Raw genomic sequence first — 22,462 nt, forward strand, 5'->3', positions numbered from 1 at the left:
GGGAGATTATCCTGGGTTATCTGGGCAGGTCCATGGTAATCACAAAGGTCCTTACAAGAGAGAGGCAATATGTTGAGGAAAAGAGAGAGAAAAGATGTGATCATGGAACCAGATGTTGGAGTGATATGATTTGAAAATGGAGAAAGAGGCCACGAGCCAACGAATACCTTGAGAAGCTAGAAAAGACAAGGAAATGGCTTCTTCCCTGAAGCCTCCAGAAAAACACAGCCCTTCCAACGCCTTGATTTTAGACTTCTGACCACCAGAATTGTAAAAGAATAAATTTGTGTTGTTTTAAGCCATTAAAAATAAAGAACTAAACAAACCTCTTCCTATTTATAAAGAAATGATTTTATGGAATTCAAATGAACTGTGTGTAAGTAAGGAATGCAATTCCATTTTCACTACTCTAATTATCTATCTTAGCATGACTGTAAATTAAGGAAAATATATTTATAAGTAAAGCTGATTGTTGTTGAGTACCACTTAAAATTAAGGAGACTTGCAAATAGATAATTGTTAGGTCTCTAAATGTTAAGTCTCAGAGACCCTAACTTAATGTTAGGTCTCTGAATGTTAGGTTTCAGAGACCTTGACTTATAGAAAAAGCCATGTCTGCAAAAAAACAACAAAATGTCTGCTTGTCTGCACCTGCAGACAGAACCAAACTTGTGATAACAGAAAATGCCCCAAAAAAGCTACTGGCTTGCAGGCAGTCAGCATTTTCTGTTCAAACAGTGCTACCCTGTCAGCACCACCCCCTATAAAACCCCCCTCACCCCCTCCCTTGGGGGCTGTAACAGTCTTTGCGCAGCCCAGTAGACTTTTCTCTTTTAATAAACTCGCTTAACTTGCCTGACCGTGTGAGCTCCTTTATCAGCCGACCTATCAATAATAATGTTTACAACTTTTATGAATTTTAACACTTTCATGACTGGAGTAAAATTAGTACCATAAAGCTATACCAATATCACTTCTTTAAAAAAAAGAATTGGTGAGGGGAATTCCATTGGAGTAATGGTTTCGGACTTGCCTTCCCATTATAAAAAAAGAAAACCCTGGACAAAGTCTACGAAACATGTGTTTTCAAACATTAGACAACTGGCAATGTAAAGTTTTGATCACTGAGAGAAGGGAAACAGGGAGAGAGCCCTGATATGTCCCTGATTTTCTGCCTGGAGAAACTTTCTGGATTGTAGTACATGGAAACGGATTCTAAGCAGAGCGTACTGGTCTCAGTGAGTTGAAGAAAACAGATCAGGGTTCAGGGAGGCTGCAGTGGCTGGAATTTGTGGAGCAAAGTATCCGAGAGAAGGACATGCCTAGAAAAAGAGCTCTAGATATCTGCACGGGGTCCCTTTGAGTCTTTAGCTGAATACTAAGCTCTGCTTACTTAGAATGAGATTTCAAGAGGTTGGGCAAAGAACAATTACTGAGAACTACTAAGAAGCTGTAAGCTAAACAATTTCCAGAGCTAGCAAAGAGTTGATGGATGATAGAGTTCTGATCCCACACAAGAAAGAGACTTTGTTGAACATCTGGGACATTCAGTAGAAACCCCAGAAGGGTCATGCCTTAATAGTAAGGCTGAAGTAGCCAGCCCTAGATTAACGGCCACCATCGCGCAGACCAATAAAGCTTAAAAACAAGTCTTGAAAGCTGATCTGCAGGCAACTTAACTGCCTGCCAAAATAAAGCTGAACACTCTTAAAAGAAGACCAAAAAATTTAGACACTCAACAATGAAACATTCAAACTAGCCAACATCTGATGAAAAATTACTAGGAAGAAGCAGGAAAATGTGACCCAGAATCAGGAGAGAAATCAGGCAATATAAATAATCCCAGAAAAAACAGAGATGATTGACTAAACACACAAGGATTTTAAACAGCTATTATAAATATGTTGAGGAATTTCAAGAAAAACATGAACATAATGAGATAAATAGAAGATACAGTAAAGAACAAGTGGATCTTCTACAGATGGAAGATCTGAAATAAAGTAAAATAAAATGAAAACCACTGGGTTTGACAAGCAGATTAGATACTACAGAAAACAAAATCAGGGAAACTGAAGATAGCAATACAAACTATCAAAACTAGTACAGAGAGAAACAAGTAAAAAAAAAAAAATGAACAGCGCATCAGTCACCTGTGGAACAGTGTCAAGAGGTCTAATGTGTAATTGAGTCTTGGAGGAGTTAGGAAAGGATTTGATAAAATGACAGCTAATGAAAACCGCAAACCCACCAATACAAGGAATTCAATGAACTTCAAACAGGATCAATGCAAAGAAAACCATACCAAGGCATATCATAATCAAATTACTGAAAGTTAACAATAGAGATGAAACAGTTTGAGATAAAAGACTTTAAATGCAGAGAATGCTAAGAATGATTAAAAATTTCTTAATGCATACCGAACATCTTTAATATGATATAAGAAAAAAACCCACATTATCCTAGAATTCTGTATTCAATGAAAATAGCATTCAGAGGTGAAGGTAAAGTAAACATTTTCATACAAAGCCAAAAGTTACCAGTAGAGCTGCAGTAGATCTACAGCACAAGAAATGTCAAAGTAAGTTGTAAGCTGAAGGAAAATCATATCAGATACAAATTTCGATCTTCCCAGAGGAATGAAGCATGCTGGAAAATAATAAGTATATAAATATTAATAACTATTTTCTCTTTTTAAAAATTTATTTAAAAATTATTGACTAAAAATAATGTAGGGCTTATATATAGAAGTAAACATTATGACAGTAATAGAACAAGCAAGTGATTTGTGTTATCTTTAGAAACCTCATAAATTTAGTTAGTGTGTCACAAGTCTTGTTTATTCCTGCTTATTGTATATATACTCTTTCACAGTTTACTTGTCTTGTTAAAAGATCTTCAAACCCTGGTAGTTCTCATTCATAACAATTTATTAGTTAACTAACTCTAAAATGGTATGGGTTTTGGAGTCTTAACACTACCAGGTTTAAATCCTGTCTTGGCTATCAGTTAGTCATCTATCCATATTTAAATTCTTTAAATCTCATAGAGTTGTTGTGACTATTAAATCTGCAAATGTATGTAAAGTGTTTAGGACAGTACCTCCCATACAGTAGAGTTTACTACTTGATGGTGATACAAAAAAAAGAGTACTTTAGATAAAATATGACTTTGAAGTAATGTAATTGTTTTAAATGTTACTTGCATATAAGTATTTATCATAGAAACACTTAGGATCTTTCATTTGGTTTTATATTAGCAGTCAAGGTGAATGGATTTTTAAAATATTAGTGCAAAAATGAGTACCTGCAAGACTATGATTTTGGAAGTCAGCATATTGGTTTACCTTTGTTGGGGGCATGGCAAATTAAGGGGGACATAAGGGACCTTATGGCCTGTTGATAATGTTCTCTTTCTTAATCTGGTTCCCGGTTACATTGGTGTTAATTTGTGAAAATTTATATAGCTCTACAGTTTTGTGTACATTTCTGTAAGTATGATAATACTTCAATAAAAAGTTTAAAGAGAAAAACAATAGTAACTTCAATAAAGCAAAGTATAACTACAGGTAATTGTTATATGTAGTCCACATTTTTAGCTTTTAGTCAAATGTAATACATTTAGAGCAGTCATGGTAAGCAATATTGGAATGAATTTAGATCATTCATTTTTCCCCTTTCAAATAAAAATAGCTTTGCCCTCCATAACTATAAAGGTAATAACACACATATTGATGCAGAAAACTACAAATAAGAAAGTTAACATCACCCTGAAATCTTACCACCCAGAGTACTACCACAAACATTTTGGTGATCATCCTTCCAGATACATTTCTGTTTGTACTTGTAGTTACATACAAACACTTGTTAATAAATGGATCATACTATTCTTGCTGCTGATTTATTTATTTCTTATTATAGTAAAATATGCATAACATAAAATTGACCATTTTAACTATTTTTAAGTTTACAGTTCAATAACATTAAGTCTATTCACATTGCTGGATAACTATCACCACTATTCATCTCCAGAACTTTTCCTTCATCCTATACTGAAACCATTAAGAAGACCAACGTGTACATTATGTGAGTCACAGAAGGACAGCAGAGAGATTATTTCAAGAAATCATTATTTCCTAATTTCCTAAATTTCATGGAAGACATGAATATAATCATCCAAAAAGCTTCACACATTCCAAAGTAGGATAAAATCAAAGAGACCCATGCCAAGGCACATTCTAATCAAACGGTAGAAAGACAAAGAATATTTAAAACATCAAGAGAGAAACGATTTGTCACATACAAAGGATCCTTATTAAGATTTTTAGCAAGTTTCTCACCAGAAACGTCGAGAGCTAGAGGGTAGTGGGTTGATACATTCAAATGCTGAAAGAAGAAACCTATCAACTGAGAATCCTATTTCCACCAAAATGAGGGAGAAATTAAGACATTCCCAGATAAACAAAAGCTGAGTAAGTTTGTTACTACTAGACCCAACTGGCAAGAAATGCTAAAGATCTTTCAGGTTGAAATGAAAGCACAATAGACAGTAACTTGAAGCCATAGGAAAAGATAAATATCTCTGTTAAAGGTAAATACATGGGCAATTATAAAAGCTAGTGTTGTAACTTTGATTTATAACTCCATTTTTTATTTTCCATGCAATTTAGGAGAGTTGTGCCTAAAAAAAATTATTAGGCTGTTTCTGAACACACAGTGCATAAAGATGTTCTTTTGTGAAATTAGTAACTGAATGGGGGTGGGGACAGAGTTGTACAGATGTAAAGTTTTTGTATGCTATTGAAATTAAGGTTATATTAATTCAAATTAGTGTTACAAATTTTAGGATATTAAGTGGAATCCCCACGGTAACCACAAAGAAAATAGCTGTAGATTATACACAAAAGCAAATGAGAAAGGACTTGAAAAGTTTCACTACAAAAAAGGAACAAGTAAACACAAAAGAAGACATTAATGCTGGAAATGAAGGCCAAAACAATCTATAAGGCCTACAGAAAAAAATGACAACATAGCAGAAGTAAGCCCTTCCTTATCAGTAAAGACTTTAAATGTAAATGGATTAAACTGTCTAGTTAAAAGACAGTGCTTGGCAGAATGGATTTAAAACAAAAACCCTATTATATGCTGTTTAGAAGAGACTCACTTTAGATCCCAAGATACAAATAGGTTGAAAATGAAAGGATGGAAAAAGATATTCCATTGAAATAGGAACCAAAAGAGTGGAGGTTGCTATATACTAAGATAAAATAAGATAAAATAAATGGAAAAAAAATATTTAAATCAAAAAAGATCACGAGAGTCAAAGAAGGACATTATATGTTACTAACAATTTTGATACAGCATCTAATAACAGATCGTCAAAATAGCTGAAGCAGAAATTGACAGAATTAAAGGGAGAAATAAATAGTCTTACAATAATAGTTGGAGACTTTAATAGCCTACTCTCAAAAGTAAATATAACAACCAGACAGAAGATAAATAAGGAAATTGAAATCTTGAACAACACAATTAAGTCAACTAGATCTAGTAGACATACAGAGAATTCTCTACCAAAAACAAAATATATATTCTCAAGTGCACATGGAAAATTTCCACGGTTGATCGTATGTTAGGCCAAAAATCAAATCTCAATCAATTTTACGAAGATGTGGAAATTAAACAATACATTGTTAAACAACAAATGAGTCAAAGAAGAAATCACGAGGGAAATTAGAACATACTCCTTAGAGATGAGTGAAAACCAGAACACAATATGTTAAAATTTATGGGATGCAGCTAAAGCAATGCTAGAGGGAAATTTTAGGTGTAAAAATACATTGAAAAAGAAGAAAAGATCTCAAAACAAGAACTTGACAACTTACGGAATTAGAAAAAGAAGAGCAAACTCAACCTAAGGCTAGCAGTAGGAAGTAAATAATAAATATTAGAGCAGAAATAAACAAAATTGAGAATAGAAATAAAATAGAGAAAAGTGAAAGAAACCCAAAGTGAGTTCTTCCAAAAGATCAACAAAATTGACAAACCGTTAGCTAGATTGACCAGGGTCAGTGGGTAGGGGAGGGTGGAGAATTCAGGTTCTTAAAATCAAATGAAAATGGGAGCATTGCTAATGATTCTACAGAAATAAAAAGTATTATAAGAGTGCTGTGAACAATTGTACACCAACAAATTGAATAACCTAGATGAAATAAATTCCTAGAAACAAAATCTACGAAGCCTGAAACATGAAGAAATAGAAAATCTGAATAGACATGACTAGTAAGGCAATTGAATCAGTAATAAAAATTTGACAAAGAAAAGCCTTAGACCCAATGTATTCACTGGTAATGCTACCAAACATTTAAAAAACTAACATCAATTCTTCTCAGACTTTTCCAAAAAATAAAGAGACGGGACTATAGAGATAGAATGAATTCATTTTGCATGTGAGAAGGACATCAATATGGGGGGTCGGGGGACAGAGACAGAATACTATGGACTGAAGGTTTATGTGCCCCCAAATTTCATATGTTGAAGTCCTAATTCCAACGTGATACTACATGGAGGTAAGACTTTTAGGAGGTAATTAGGTCATGAGGGTGTAGTCCTCATTAATGGAATTAGTGCCCTTATAAGAAGAGACCTGAAAGATGATCTCTATCTTGGCCATGTGAAGATACAGCAAGAAGCTATTCATTTGCAAACCAGAAAGTGGGTTCTCACCAGGAACCAGATTGATTGTTGGCCCCTTGATCTTAGACTTTCCAGCCTCCAGAACTATGAGAAATAAATTTACATTATTTAAGCCACCAAGTCTATGGTAATGTAAATATATGCACAAAAGATTTGAAAGCAGGGTCTCGAAGAGATATTTGTACACTTGAGTTCATAACACCATTATTCACAATAGCTAAAGGTTGAAGGCACCCAAGTGTCCATTGATTGATGAATGGATAAACAAAATTTGGTACATCCGTGCAATGGAATATTATTCAACCTTATGAAGGAAGGAAATTCTGATACATGCTGCAGTGTGGATGAACATTGAGGACATTACACTATGTGAAATAAGCTAGTCACAAAAAAAATAAATACTGTCTGATTCCACTTGTATAAGGTATCTGGAGTAGTCAAATTCATAAAGACAGAATGTAGAATGGTGGTTGCCAGGGCTGGCGGGATGAGGGAATGGGGAGTTACTCATTAATGGGTTTGAGTTTCAGTTTTGAAAGCTGTAGAGTTCTTGAGATGAATAGTGGTGATGGTTCACAACGATACAAATATACATATACCACTGAATTTTGTACTTAAAAATGGTTAAGATGGTAAATTTTATATGCATTTTACCACAGTAAATAATCTTGACTATTCATAAATACATAATATAAACATATCTTAACCCTAGTTGGTGCTGTTATGATAGTTTTTAATACGTTCACGTTTTCCTTAAATTGCAGATTTTTATAAATCATTAATGACTACATAAATTATACTCCCATAATTGTGGCAATTCTACTTATTATTAGAGCAAGCTCTGGAATGTATTTACAGAATTTTTAAAGTTTCTCATACTAATACCAACAAACGTTAGAATGAGCTTGCAAAAGCAGTTTTGAAATTTTGTCTTAATGTAATCGGATTAACTTTTGTTTTTATTCTTCAATTACTTTAATGTTGTATCTGGAAATAAAAAATACCTACCACCTAAATTATTTTAATTTCGTTTATATCCTCCTGTTTTCCTATTTAATAGACACTCTTAGATCACAATAAAAATAGATTTGAATACCAATAAAAGTTTTTTTGGTGTTTTGTGTTGTGCTTTAAATTTAGATATTCAAAGAGAAGAAGAAAAAGTGAAACGATCTGTGAAAGACGCAGCCAAGAAGGGTCAGAAGGATGTCTGTGTAGTTCTGGCCAAGGAGATGATCAGATCAAAGAAGGCTGTGAGCAAGCTCTACGCATCCAAAGCTCACATGAACTCTGTGCTCATGGGTATGAAGAACCAGCTGGGTAAGATGGCCGTGACCTTACAGCCACCTCATTAATGCTGTTGCTCTTGCTGTCATTATCAGTACTGGTTTGCATGAATAGGAAGACATTAGCTCTGGTTTTTATTTTTTTTATTATTGTCTTGGTTGGGGTGTTACACAAAATGCAAAATATTACCGTGATTTTTTTGTTGTTGTTATTTTCTTTTGCCAGTGTTGTTGAAGTAATGGCAAACTCTACATATAAATCTGCTTTGTTTAAAGGTTAGACTATATGTCCTCATGTGAATAGTGTTATAAAATGTCCTGAGAGTTGAGTCATAGGAGTAAAATGTGGGCCTTTGTGTCAGAGGGAGGATGAAGAAAAGAGTGCTCTGGCCTGGCCTAGTTCCAGAACTACCACCCTAGGCAAAATTTTTAAAGTCTAAATTTGTCCTTGGCTTTCACCCACTTGCCTTATCTCTGGCTCTCTACCTAACGCTTCATTACATCTTGGGAATCTGCAGACCACATAATGGGTATTCAGCTAGATGTGAACTATCAATTTAATTTTTAAAAACTCATTATAATATTTAAAATAAAAATAAACATAATTTAGTTGCCTTTTGATGTCCAGTATACTGCTGTTTTGCTGTTTATGATCTTTCACAGGCATCTTGACAGCTTGAGTCATAGGTTAAATTTTATATCCAGTTGGTTTCGTTCTTAATTTCTGTTAAATGAAGAAGTCCTAATTCAGAATTATAGTTGAGAATGGCAGCAACTGACTGTCAGAAATTTAGATTGAGTATGAACTCAGAAATTACAGAGAAATTTTTCACTAAAGAATATTTTCAACTCTTTGTCAGATACTACACTGATGATTACATCACATTCAGACGTTAGAAGACTGAATGTTTTAACTTATGGTGGCAAATTAGCACCTAATCCATTATTTGGTTGTACTTGGGTCTGAAAGTATTTCATTACGTTCTATGTTAACACTTGGATATGTTTTTAAAATATGTATAATAAATATGTCATCAATTTCTGTCTCTGGATACTGAAGAAAATAATCATGGGTTGGGAAAAAGTAAAAAAAATATGACAATCAAATGGTTTGTACCACATCTTATTAACTTTTAAAAACTGTGATTTCAGCCCTAAAGTAATGTATTCAGACTCTTTAAATACTGGACATACCACCTAGATATATGCCTTTTGAACTAGCCAAGTATTCTGTACCATGAAGAAATAGTTTAATCTGATCTGTCATTTTGAAAGCTTAGGTACAAAGCTCTTGCCTTTTACAGCCAGCTTTGAAAATTTCATGTTTATTCTCTATTTTTTATGCAACATGATGAAAAGATGCATGTTTTGTTGACCATGATAAGCTTATTTAAAAAAATTTTCACTATTTCCTTTACTGAGTCAACGTCAGGAAACATATTGCTTATTTTGCCGTTTTTCCCCCTATGAAAAAAACATTATATGCCCAGTCTCTTTTTCCCCCCAATTGCAAAGATAAAAGTACACAGGATAATACAGTAGATGCTTATGTACCTATCACCCAGAACCAATACAATTTGACATTTTGTTATCTTTGCCTTGGTTTTTATATTATAAAAGAAAGAAAACACGATTACTAAAATCAAAGCTCCTTTAATCTGCCTTCCCAATTCTCTCTCAACCTCCCAGAGGAAACCACTATTGTGAATCTTAAAATTTGTATGCGTGGTATTATACATACTGTTCTGTATCTTTTTTTCCCATTAATCATTGCATTTTTGAAATCTACCCATAGTGATAAATATATATTTTAATTACTGGATGTTATTCCATCACATGGGTATATTGTATTTTTCTCTTCCCCCATTGACGGACATTTAAGTTGTTTTCAATTTTTGCTTTTACTAACAGTGCTGCTGTGAATATCATTACACTCTTACATGTGTAATGGTTTCTTCAGGATAGTAATATACTCAGAAGTGGATAGCTGGATTTAAATTTTTCTAATATTGCAAAATTGCTCTCCGAAGAGGTTTTACTAATTTTTATTTCCACCAGCAGCAGATGAGAGCTTTTTTCCATACCTTTTCAGCAACCTTTGATATTGTCAGACTTTTTAAGTTTTGAGAAGTGTTATCTTGTTTTAACATTTCTTACGGAACTAGTGAACTTGATTCACCTCTGCTTTCTGTGTACTGATTACAAAAAACCTTTTGGGGGAGGCCAGTTAGCTCAGTTGGTTAGAGCGCGGTGCTCTTAACCACAAGGTTGCCGGTTTGAGATCCCCACATGGGCCATGGTGAGCTGCGCCCTCCACAACTAGATTGAAACAACTACTTGACTTGGGTCCCAGAAAAACACTTAAATAAATAAAAGTTTTTAAAAAGAATTAATGAGCATTTAAAAACAAACAACCTTTTCAAGCAATTATAGTTCACAAATAATAATTATTAATCCATGTGAAAAAAATATCTTCTCTCGTAGCATATACTTTTAGTAGTAAACGTAACAAAAGCTCTTACATGTATTGCACATAAGTCAAGAGCCTATGATCCTTTAAATATGCATTTGTAACAATATGTTATTTCAAATGTATATTATTTTGTGGCTTTATCACAACTGAAACGTAAGATATCTGCTGTTAGGTCTTTCAATGTAAAAGTGCTCTAAGACTCTGTGTTTTAGATCCTCTGTTCTTTTCCATCTTCAGTCTGTCCCCCTAGGTGATCTTACCTAACCTCATGCCTTTAAATGCCATTGATTTCTGAATTTTTATCTTCAGGCCTGACTTTATCGCTAAGTGTGTAGTTGTCATCTCCACTCATATCTGATGGGTATGTCAAAATTAATATGCCCATATCTGGTCTTACTTCCCCTGTGTTCCTACCGATGCCCTATATTTTCCTTGGGAATCCAAGACATCAATATAATTTCATCTGTAAATGTTTCCCCACGGATTTCTAAAAGGCCAGGGTTCTGTTCTTTGGTCTCTCAGCTCTTGAATTTGTAATCGTTTCCTTTCCACTGTGTATTCTGTTTTGTTATGAAAGCAAAAGATTTTCCCAGATTGATCCTTTAATTTTCTTGGCTTTCCTATGTTCCATTTTGAGAATAATAATCGTGCCTTCCTCAGACAGTGGTTGTGAGGCTCAACTCAGTGCCTGGCACGGGGTATTTGCATATATGTAGGTTCTAAGTATTATCCCCATTGTCATCATCAATTTAGTCTTTGTTTTCCAGTTTCTGAGAAATCCCTTCACTTTTATGTTCCATTTATTCTCTTGAGTTCTTTTTTGAGGGGAAGGACTATCTTAATTTTAATTTCCAGGAAAGAGTTCTCTGATAGTTCCTTTATATATATATTTATATATCCTTTATATATATATTTATATATCCTTATTTCATGAGTGCAGTATTGTCCCTTATTATTAATAGTCTTCTTTTTGAAGTTTCTTTTTGTTCCTTGCATTGTTTCTCAGAGCTCCTTCTCCCCACCATCCCCTTCTTTCCTATATCTCTCCTCTTTTTTTAAGAAAGAGAGAAAGGAGATGACGAGAAAGGAGGGAGGGAGAGAGACTGGTTTAAGTGTTGGCTTCATGAGAACCTTGTCCAGTCTCCTCAGCAAATAGACTAAGCTACAAAGAGCAAAATGTTAATACATTTAATAAATACATTTCTTTTGGCCCCTATTATGTGCCATAGTATTGCTGGGCACTGGAGATAAAATAGTGAACATATAGGCACAGTCATTGCCCTCTAGGTAAAGGGTGAAAAGCAAATAATTGGATAAATTTCATAAAAATACACAATAAAATACATCGTAAAATAAACAATAGATGTATATTTGTAATTGCAAACTGGTAAGCGTGAGGAGACTGTAAAGGGGAGGTGCGGGCAAGGGTGGCTTCTTACGGCACCGATGAAATCTGAAGGAAGACAAGCAACTGAGTGTATGTGTTGGGGGCGATGTTCCAACCAGAGTGTCAGCGTGGGTAACGGTCCTGGGGCCAAAAAAGAACTCCAAACACTGAGGGAATGTCTGGGAAGCTGGGGTACCCGAGAGCAAGGGTACCCCAACTTTGAGGTTGATGGCTGGAGAGATGAACAGGGAGGTGAAGACAATTTGTATAGCTGTTAAAAGAAAAGCAAGGGTTGAGAAGTTCAGACTGAGATGTGGTGTGGCGATGGTACAGATAAAGTGCAGCGGGAGTTCAGAGGAAAAGTATTTTGGGGAGAATCCTGGAGGCATGTCAGGTAGAGGAACCAGCGTGCACAAAGGCACAGGGGAACTATTTCAGGCTGTGTTCAGCCAATAGTACTTGATTCAGTTTGACAGGAGTGCATTAAGGGGAGCAGTGGGAGGTAAAGCTGGAAAAGTAATTTGGAGTCAGAGTTTTGAGAGTTAAGCTGAGCTATTGTAATTTCCCTTCGTAGGCAGTGGAGAGCCTTGGCACACTAAGCAGAGACCGTGGGTGCAGGGATAGCCAGATGTAGCCAGATGGGGGGCAGTGGGACCTGGGAGGTAATGGGCAGGGCCTGAACAGAGTAATCTAGTGGCGTGGAGTGGAAGAGAGGACACTGGGAAGAACTGCTCTGGATGCAGAGTAAGTGGGACTTAGTGAAGGTATAAACAAGCCTGAGTTGCTCCAAACCCTGGAACATGGAAAGACTACAGGGCCATTAACACACTAGAAACCTGCGAGAGGAACAGGCCTAAGAGAGAGGAGATTCTATTGGGGGCTGTTTAAACTCACTCTATGCAGATCACCCGGCTTCCCCAGCACCAAATACCCATCCTGGTAGGAGGATTCCCCCAGGAGGGTTGTTGAGAAGATTTATAGCAAGGTTGTTGCTTGTTGGCAAATTAAATACAGCAGTTACTCAAAGTACAGCTGAGGACTGAACCTGGAACAGGCAGGAGGGAGGAGTCTACATTTTGAGAGTGAGAAAAGAGAAAACTAGAAATAGTGTAGTGACAGTCCCCGAGAGGTCTTGCTTTGGATGTGCCCCACCCCCAGCCTGTTGCTGCTTTGAAAAGCCATCATTTGATGAAGGCATTCCTTTTCCTTATGAGGTTCCTCTGTTAAAATGCAGATGTCTCTTGGAGGGGTAATATATTAAGCCTTGTCAGTTATTAATACATTGTCATGATTAAATGCATTCCAAGTGATCGCTTTCTGACAGCTGCTTCCCACAGAATAAGACAGAATGATGAGTATGTTTTGATTGAGGGGAAAAAGTTGACAGAGATTCCAAGGTGAGGCAGGAAATAGAATTACCGTATGATTCAGGAGTTCCACTTCTGGGTATATACTCAAAAGAACTGAAAGCAAGGATTTAAAGAGATAATTTGTGTATCCATGTTCAATAGCAGCATTATTCACAATAGGCAAAAGGTAAAGGCAACCCGAGTATCTATTGAAGGATGAATCGATAAAGGAATATTATTCAGCCTTAAAAAGGAAGGAAATTCTGACACATGTTACAACATGGATGATTACTGAAGGCATTATGCTAAGTGAAAGACACCTGTCACAAAAGGACAAATATTATATGATCCACTCCTATGGCCTTTGGTTTGGGTTCTCCGTATTATAGAATGTTTATACTATTTTCCTTTTAATTTTTATCTTCTTTATGTATTATTATGTGTTGGGTATTTCCTTGTATATCATTTATCTTTTAACTATTTTTCTTAACCTTGTTATAAGAAAGAAATCCTATTCTCTTCAAAGATAATCACTTTTGAGGCATGAATGTTTTTAATAATCACTTCTCTTCTCTGAGCTTTCACTTGTCATTGTTAAATGTCATTGTAAAATTCCATATTTTGTTATAATTTTATTCATTCTGTTTGTAATTGCCATGTTTAAGATGGCTTTTAAAAACCAGTCAGTCTAGTTTGTGGGTGTATTTGTTCCCTGGGCCCTTGCTACCAAGAAGCTGCATTTTGCTGTTGATGCCACTTTTAATAATTATTTTAATTTCCTTTTATGATTTTTTAATTTAACTGTAGTTCTCAGAAGAGCCTGTGATAGGTAAAGAGAACTTTGTGTTTTTGTTGCTTTCGTTATTGGTATCAGATTTTTTTCAGAATATTTCCATTGATCTTTGCATCTATCAATTATGAAGACAAGCCTGTATTTAGCTACTTTGTTTCATCTTTGGTTATTGTTATAATATTCATAGCAGAAGTTGTATTTTTATGTGTGTAATATCTCTTCTAGCAGGGATGGCAATATAATGTTACTTTATTTTTATATATTTTGTAAGATTTTTTTTAATTAAGGTTATTTTGAGATAATTATAGATTCACATACATGCAGTTGTAAGAAATAATACAGAGAGATTCTGTGTACCCTTCATCCATTTCCCCCAATGGGAACATCTTGCAGAATTACAGTACAATATCACAAGCAGGATATTGGCATCGATACAGCTATAAAACGTCCCCATTGCTACAAGGATCCCTCACATTGCCCTTTTATAACCACACCTACTTCTCTTCCACCCCCCCCTTAATCTCTGGCACCCACTAATCTGTTCTTCATTTCTATAATTTTGTCATGAATGTTATATAAATGGAATTGTACAGTATGTAACCTCTTGGGATTGGTTTTTTTCACTTAGCATAATTCTCTGGAAATTAACCCAGGTTTTTCATGTATCAATAGGTCATTCGCTTTTTTACTGCAGAGTAGTATTTCATGGCATGGCTATACTACAATTTGTTTAACCATTCATCTGTTGAAGGACTTCTGGGTTGCTTCCCGTTATCAGCTATTATGAATAAAACTGATATGAAAGTATACAGATTTTTGCATGAACATAAGTCTTCATTTTTCTGGGATAAATGCCCAGTAGAACAATTACTGGGTTTTTATGGTTGCATATAAGAAACTGTCAAATTGTTGTCCAGAGTGGCAGTACCATTTTGAATTACCACCCGCCAATGTATAAATGATTCAGTTTTGTGCATCCTCACATTTGGTGGTGTCACTGTTTTTTATTTTCGCCATTCTAATGGGTATGTAGAGCTATCTGATTGTGGTTTTAGTTTGCATTTCCCTAATGGCTAATGATTAGGAACACTATTTGGCATCCATATCTCGTCTTTGGTGAAGTGATACTTCTCAACCTTTGTGTATTTTTGAAATTCTCAACAATAAAATGCTTTAATCCTTTTATGTTTATTTCTGGTTTTCAGTTTCCTAGATCAGTAAGATTAGCTGATATGGGGAATGGATCTGTGACCTGGAAAAAAGACTAGTGGAAATCAATCAATCAGAACAGCCAAGAGAAAAAGAATTTTTTAAAGTGAGGATAATATAAAGGACGTCTGGGACATCATTAAGCACACAAACATTCGCATTATAGGGGTACCAGAAGGAGAAGAAAGAAAGGAACGGAAACTTGATTTGAAGAAATAATGGCTGAAAACTTTCCTAACCTGGGAAAGGAAACAGATATCCAAGTCCAGGAAGCACAGAGAGCTCCAAGCAAAATTAACCCTAAGAGACCCCTGCACCACGGTGTAATTAAAATGGCGAAAGTTAAAGAGACAAGTTTAAAGGCAACAAGAGGAAAAGAAGTTACATACAAAGGAAACCTCATAAGGCTATTAGCTGATTTCTCAGCAACAACATTACAGGCCAGAAGGGAGTGGCAGGACATCTTGTACGTGCTGAAAGGAAAGGAACCTATAGCCTAGAAGAGTTTACCCTTCAAAGTTATCATTCAGAATTGAAGCAGAGAGAAAGTTTCATGAACAAGCAACTAAAGTAGTTTGTCACCATTAAACCAGCTTCACAAGAAGTGTTAAAGGATCTTCTTGAAGCAGAAAAGGAAATGCCATAACCAAAAATAAAATATAAGAAAGGCAAAAAATGTCACAGGTAAAGTCAAATAGTTAATAAATACAGCAAGTCAGACATTTAAAAAGCTATTATGAAGGTCAAAAGACAAAAGTATCAAACTCAACTTAAACTACAATAAGTACTTAGGAAATGCACAGAACAGAAAGATCTAAAATGTGACTTCAAAAACATAAAGCGTGGAGTAGGTAGTAATAAAGTAGTCTTCTTAGAATATATTTGAAATTAAACTTCTACCAGCTTAAAATAGTCTGCTATAGATATAGAATGATATACATAAAGGTCATGATAACCACAAACCAAAAACTTACAAAGGTTGCACAAAGGATAAAGAGAAAGGAACCCAAACAAAACAAAGAACCCAACAAACCACAAGGGAAGAGATCAAGAGAAGAAGAAAGGAACAGAGGAGAACTACAAAAAAAAAAAAAAAAAAGCAATAAGTACATATTTATGAATAATTATTTTAAATGTAAATGGACTAAATGCTCCAGTAAAAAGACAGGGTGACTGAATAGATTAAAAAACATCCATCTATATGCTGCTTAAAAGAGACTCACTTCTGATTGAAGGACCAACAAACTGACTGAAAGTGAAGGGACGGAAAAAGATATTCCATGCAAATAAAAGCAAGAAGAAAGCTGGGGTAGCACTAATCAGACAAAATAGACTTTGAAACAAAGACTGTAAAAAACAACAAAGAAGGACATTACATAATTATAAAGGGGTCAATACAAGAAGAGGATATAAATTGTAAATATCTACAAACCCAACATAAGAGCACCTAAATAAGCCAATGTTAATAGACATGAAGGGAGAAATTCACAGTAATACAATAATAGGGGATTTTAATACCTCACACATTAATGGATAGATTATCAAGACTGAAAATTAATAAGGAAATAATGGCCTTAAACGTCACATTAAACCAGACCAATTTAATAGATATTTATAGAACATATCCAAAAACTGCAGAATACACAATTTTTCCAAGTGCACATGGAACCTTCTCAAAGATAGATCATATATTAGGGCACAAAACAAGTTTAGGTAAATTCAAGAAGATTGAAATTATATCAAGTATATTTTCTGATTACAATGGCCTGAAACTAGAAATCAACTACAAGAAGAAAACTGGAAAAAACCACAAATACATGGAGAGTAAACAACATGCTACTAAACAACCAATGGATCAAACAAGAAGTCAAACAGAAAATCAAAAACTACCTTGAGACAAATGAAAACACAACTTTTCAAAATTTATGGGATGCAATAAAAGCAGTTCTAAGAGAGAAGTTCATAGCTATGCAGGCCTACCTCAAGAAACAGGAAAACTCCCAAATAGACAGTCTAATGTTACATCTAAAGGAACTAGGAAGAAAAAAAACCAAATAAGGAGAAGGAAGGAAATAATTGAGATCAGAGGGGAAATAAATGAAATTGAAATTTAAAAACAGTAGAAAAGATCAATGAAGCTAAGAGTTTGTTCTTTGAAAAGATAAACACAATTGACCCTTAGCCAAACTCATCAAGAAAACAAGAACACAAAGTCATAAATGAAAGAGAAGTTAGAACCGACACTACAGAAATACAAAGAATCATTAAAGAACACTATGAACAATTTTTGCCAACAAATTCTACAGTCTAGAAGAAATGGATAAATTTCTAGAAGCTTATAACCTTCCAAGCCTGAACCAGGAAGAAATAATGAATCTAAACAGACTGATTACTAGTAATGAAATTGAAGCAGTAATCATAAAACCCAACAAATAAAAGGACCAGACCATTTCACAGGTGAATTCTACCAAACATTTAAAGAGGAATAAATACCTATCCTTCTTAAACTATTTTAGAAAATTGAAGAGGAACAAACGCTTCCAAACTCTTTCTATGAAGCCAGCATTAGCCTGATACCAAAACCAGTCAAGGACATTACAAAAAAAGAAAATTACAGGCCAATATGCTTGGTGAACATAGATGCAAAAATTTTCAAAAAAATATTAGCAAACTGGATTCAACAGTACATTATACATTAAAAGGATTATACACCATGATCAAGCGGAATTTATCCCAGGGATACAAGGATTGTTGATCATCCATGTCAATTAATGTGATACATGATGTCAACAAAATGAAGAATAAAAATCATATGATCATCTCTATAGATACAGAAAAAGCACTTGATAAAATGTAACATCCTTTTATGATAAAAACTCTCAACCAATTAGGGATAGAGGGAACATAGCAACATAATAAAGCTATATGTAACAAACCCACCGCTAATATCATACTCAATAGTGAAAAGCTGAAAGCTTTTCCTCTAAGATCAGGAACAAGGCAAGGATGCCCCCTCTCACCAATTCTATTCAACCTGGTATGGGAAGTCCTATCCACAGCAGTCAGACCAGAAAAAGAAATAAAGGCATCCAAATCAGAAAGGAAGAAGTAAAACTCGATTTGCAGATTACCTGATACTATATATAGAAAACTCTAAAGAGTCCATCAAAAAACTATTAGACTAATGAATTTAGTAAAGTTGCAGAATACAAAAATCAATGTACAGAAATCAGTTACATTTCTATATACAAATAATAAACGATCAGGAAAAATTAGGAAAGCAGTCCCATTTACAATTGTATAAAAAAAATAAAATACCTAGGAATAAATTTAACCAGAGTGGTAAAAGACCTGTACTCTGAAAACTATAAGATACTGAAGAAGATACAAATAAATGGAATGATACATCATTCTCATGGATTGGAAGGATTAATATTGTTAAAATGTCCTTATATCTAAAGCAATATACAGATTCAATGCAATCCTTATCAAAAATATCATTGGCATTCTTCTCAGAACTAGAACAACTAATCCTAAAAAAAAAAAAAAAAAAAAAAAAATGGAACCACAAAAGACCCTGAATAGCTAATGAAATTTTGAGAAAGAACAAAGTGGAAGCTATTACACTCCCTGATTTCAAACTGTACTCCAAAGCTACAGCAATCAGAATAATATAGTACTGGCATAAAAACAGATACAGATGAGTGGAATAGAATGGAGAGCTCAGAAATAATCCTCACTTATGGTCAATTAATCTATGACAAAGGAGGCAAGAATGTACAATGAGGTAAAGATAGTCTGTTAAGTGGTTTGGGAAAATTAGATACATGCAAGATATGAAATTGGACCACTTTCTTAGACCATATACAAAGATAAACTCAAAATGGATTAAGCCTTAAATATAAGACATGAATCCATAAAGCTAGAAGAAAACATGGGCAGTAAACTCTTTGAAATCGGTCTTAGCAATACCTTTCATGTCTCCATGGGCAAGGGCAACCAAAGAAAAAAACTAAACAAATGAGACTACATCAAACTAAAGTCTGCTCAGCAAAGGAAATCATAAAAATAAAAAATAAAAAAGACAACCAGCTGAATGGGAGAAGATATTTGCAAATGATACATCCAATATGGGGTTAATATCCAACATCTATAAAGAATTCATACAACTTAACACCAAAAAAAAAAAAAAAAAAAAAATGTCCAATTAGTAATTGGACAGAGGACCTGAATAGACATTTCACCAAAGAGGACATAGAGATGGCCAAAAGACATATGAAAAGATGCTCAACTTAATCATTATGAGGAAAACACAAATCAAAACCACAATGACTATCTCCTCACACCTGTTAGAATGGCTATCATCATAAAATCAACTAATAACAAGTGCTGACAAGAATGTGGAGAGAAGAGAACCCTTGTACACTGTTGGGATTGCAAATTGGTGCAGGTACTATGGAAAGCAGTATAGAGGTTCCTCAAGAAATTAAAAATAGAGCTACCAAATGATGCAGCAGTCCCACTTCTGTGTATTTATCCAAAGAAAAGAAAAACACTAGTTCAAAAAGATATATGTATGCCCATGACCATTGCAGTATTATTTATAATGGCCAAGATATGGGAGTAGTGTAGGTATCTATCAATAGATAAATGGATAAAAAAGAATTGATGTACACACACACACACACACACACACACACACACACAAGGGAGTATTACTCAGCCATAAAACACAAATAATGAAATCTTGCCATTTGCAACAATATGGATGAATATACAGGGTATTATGCTAAGTGAAATAAATCAGACAGAGGAAGATAAATACCATATGATTTCACTTATACGTGGACTATAAAAAAATAAATGAATAAACCAAACAAAACAAACAGTTTACTTGAACACATGTCATTTTGAGGCACTCTCTCTGGGATGTAGACTTGGGATGCAAATTAGGATAAAACATGGGCATGTGTAGACATCAGACTTTCATAATTCAAATAGAACTAGGGTTTGCTTTATTTTTACCCTTTACTCATCTTCCCATCCGTTACCTTGTTACGATAATCAATAGCAAATTTAATATTCTAGAATTTTTCTTATATCATTACAACGACATATAATTTATTGCTTATTTCAGCCAGATTCTTGATACTTCTTCTATAATTATAAATCTTAATAGATATTGTACTTTCCCATTCTAGTGATAAGGAAAATGAAGTATTCTTTATAACTTTGTAAGTGTTCTTTATAACTTCTTTAGAAAAATCACAAAATGCTATGTACGCGTATGTCAGACGTATTTCCTTGGTCACCCTTGTTTCCTTGCCTCTTGTTTTTCCTTAAACATGAAAGCTTCCTAAAGTCGATATTCAGAGGGATGTAAATTTGTAGTGACTCCTGGCCCAGCCGGGCACTGCAGTACTGGAGTAAGTCTGTGTGCCAGTTTTGGCAAACAGCTTGATGTATGGCAGTTCTCAAAACTTGAAGTCTCGTGAAACTCAAAACAGATTTGGAGGGCTGCCAACTCTTTGATTTGACGTGTTAAAGAGTTTAGGGGGGGAAAACGACCATTTGCTAGTATTATGATTTGTCATAAAGAATATGTAGTATACGTGTGATCTCAGAATACAGAAAGTTTTGCCCTAGCAAGGAACTAACCGCCTTACACTGACACGCGTATTCTCACTGTGTCTTATTCCTGATTTCTCTCATTTGCCTGAGAACCAGCAGTGGGATCCTCCAGAGTGGCTGCTATCCATCCACAGGCTGTTTGTGAAGAGCATTACCTGGGTAGCCCAAAGCCTTCTGTTCTGGCAAGGTCCACAGCTGTTCCTCTCACGTGTGGCTTAACCTGGGTGTCGTGGATGCCTAGGGCTTCCTTCCCTAAAGATCAGCCACAGGCCTTTGGCCAGTTGGGGTGCGTGCTCAGAGAATTTGTCCCAGTGTCAGCAAAGTGGCACACAGTGCAGAAAAGTCCGTTTCTTGGTCAGCTAGTGCAGTAATGTATTCCACAGATACATAAATAGCTTCGGGAACCCACATGCTACCGCTCCCTTTTATTAGACTAGCTCGTAATTTGACTTTGAGTGTCTCTCTCTCTCTTGCCTCCTGTGTCACATCCTGTTGAGCAATACTGACTGTTGCCTTTCTCTTTCAGCGGTTTTGCGAGTGGCTGGTTCCCTGCAGAAGAGCACAGAAGTAATGAAGGCCATGCAGAGTCTTGTGAAGATCCCAGAGATCCAGGCCACCATGCGGGAGCTATCCAAAGAGATGATGAAGGTCACCTGGGCCAGCCCTGCACCACATTCTAAACCACTAGGTGTCACTCTCAGCAAGTGGCAGGGGCTCGGGCTGCGTGGGGCGGGGACAGACCCATCACTGAGGACAGAGAACAGCTGTGAACATGGGTTGAAACTCTCTGAGCTGAGCAATGGCAGAGGCTGGTCAGATTGCCCATGCCCCTTAGAAGTGAAAGTGTACCCAGAGCTCTAGGGGAGGTGGGAGATCCAGAGAGCAACTGTTGAGGATTCAGGGAGCTGGGCTTGATGGCATCTGACACGAGCAAGGAGACAAAAGCCCAGGTTCTTCCCTCTGCTCCAGCAGAATGTTGGTGAAGCTGATGCAGGAGGTCGTTCTCCCTGCTTTCCCAGCCAGGTTTTGACAAACCTTTTCTGTAAAGAGCTAGATAGTGGATGTAATTTCTACTTTGTGGGCCATACATCTTTATTATAACTACTCCACTGTTCTTTGTAGTGTAAAAGCAACCATTGATAGCATGTAAACAAATGAGTGTGGCCATGTTCCAGTAAAACTTTATTTACAAAAGTAGGCAGTGAGCTGGATTTGACCCTCAGGCTGTAGTTTGCTGATGCCTTTTTTAGACTAGAAAAGGAGAGACTCAGAACCAAATAAAGAGCAATAAATACCTGCCTCCCCCAGGATCAGGGCCTGGCAGGGACCTACTGGTGGGCCGGGCTCAGGATGGCGGTGTTGCTGAGCCCCCTGCCAGCCAGTGGTACGTCACACGTACTGTCCTGTCAAGTCCCCCCAGTGACCCTAGTATAGGGATTTTTATCCCCATTTTACACAGGGGGAAACTGAATCTTCAAGTTACCAGGTAACTTATAAGTAGTGTTGGCAGTAAGTGACAGACCTGGGGTTGGAGCCCGGATATCTGATCTTACTGTGTTTGCTGCCTCAGAGGCAGTGATGAGAGGAAGTGCCTTCTGCAGGTGCTCAGGCTTCAAATCGGTGGCCTGAGAGCCAAGGTTATGTA

The 22,462-nt window shown here is 35.8% G+C and overlaps 1 protein-coding gene across 4 annotated transcripts in view; it reads left to right on the plus strand.

Annotated features, from left to right (window-relative positions):
- Window positions 1–22,462, plus strand: part of LOC109456769 (charged multivesicular body protein 3) — a 71,221-nt gene that overhangs the window by 44,093 nt on the left and 4,666 nt on the right. For all 4 annotated transcript variants that reach the window (XM_019749206.3, XM_019749201.3, XM_019749205.3 and 1 more), the window contains 2 exons: window positions 7,830–8,009; window positions 21,344–21,465. In XM_019749206.3, coding sequence (XP_019604765.1) covers window positions 7,830–8,009; window positions 21,344–21,465 — 302 coding nt within the window. The remainder of the gene's footprint in view (window positions 1–7,829; window positions 8,010–21,343; window positions 21,466–22,462) is intronic.

Source organism: Rhinolophus sinicus, chromosome 2 (genome assembly GCF_057876585.1).
Source record: "Rhinolophus sinicus isolate RSI-liver-muscle chromosome 2, RSI-T2T, whole genome shotgun sequence".
Classification (NCBI taxonomy): Eukaryota; Metazoa; Chordata; class Mammalia; order Chiroptera; family Rhinolophidae; genus Rhinolophus; species Rhinolophus sinicus.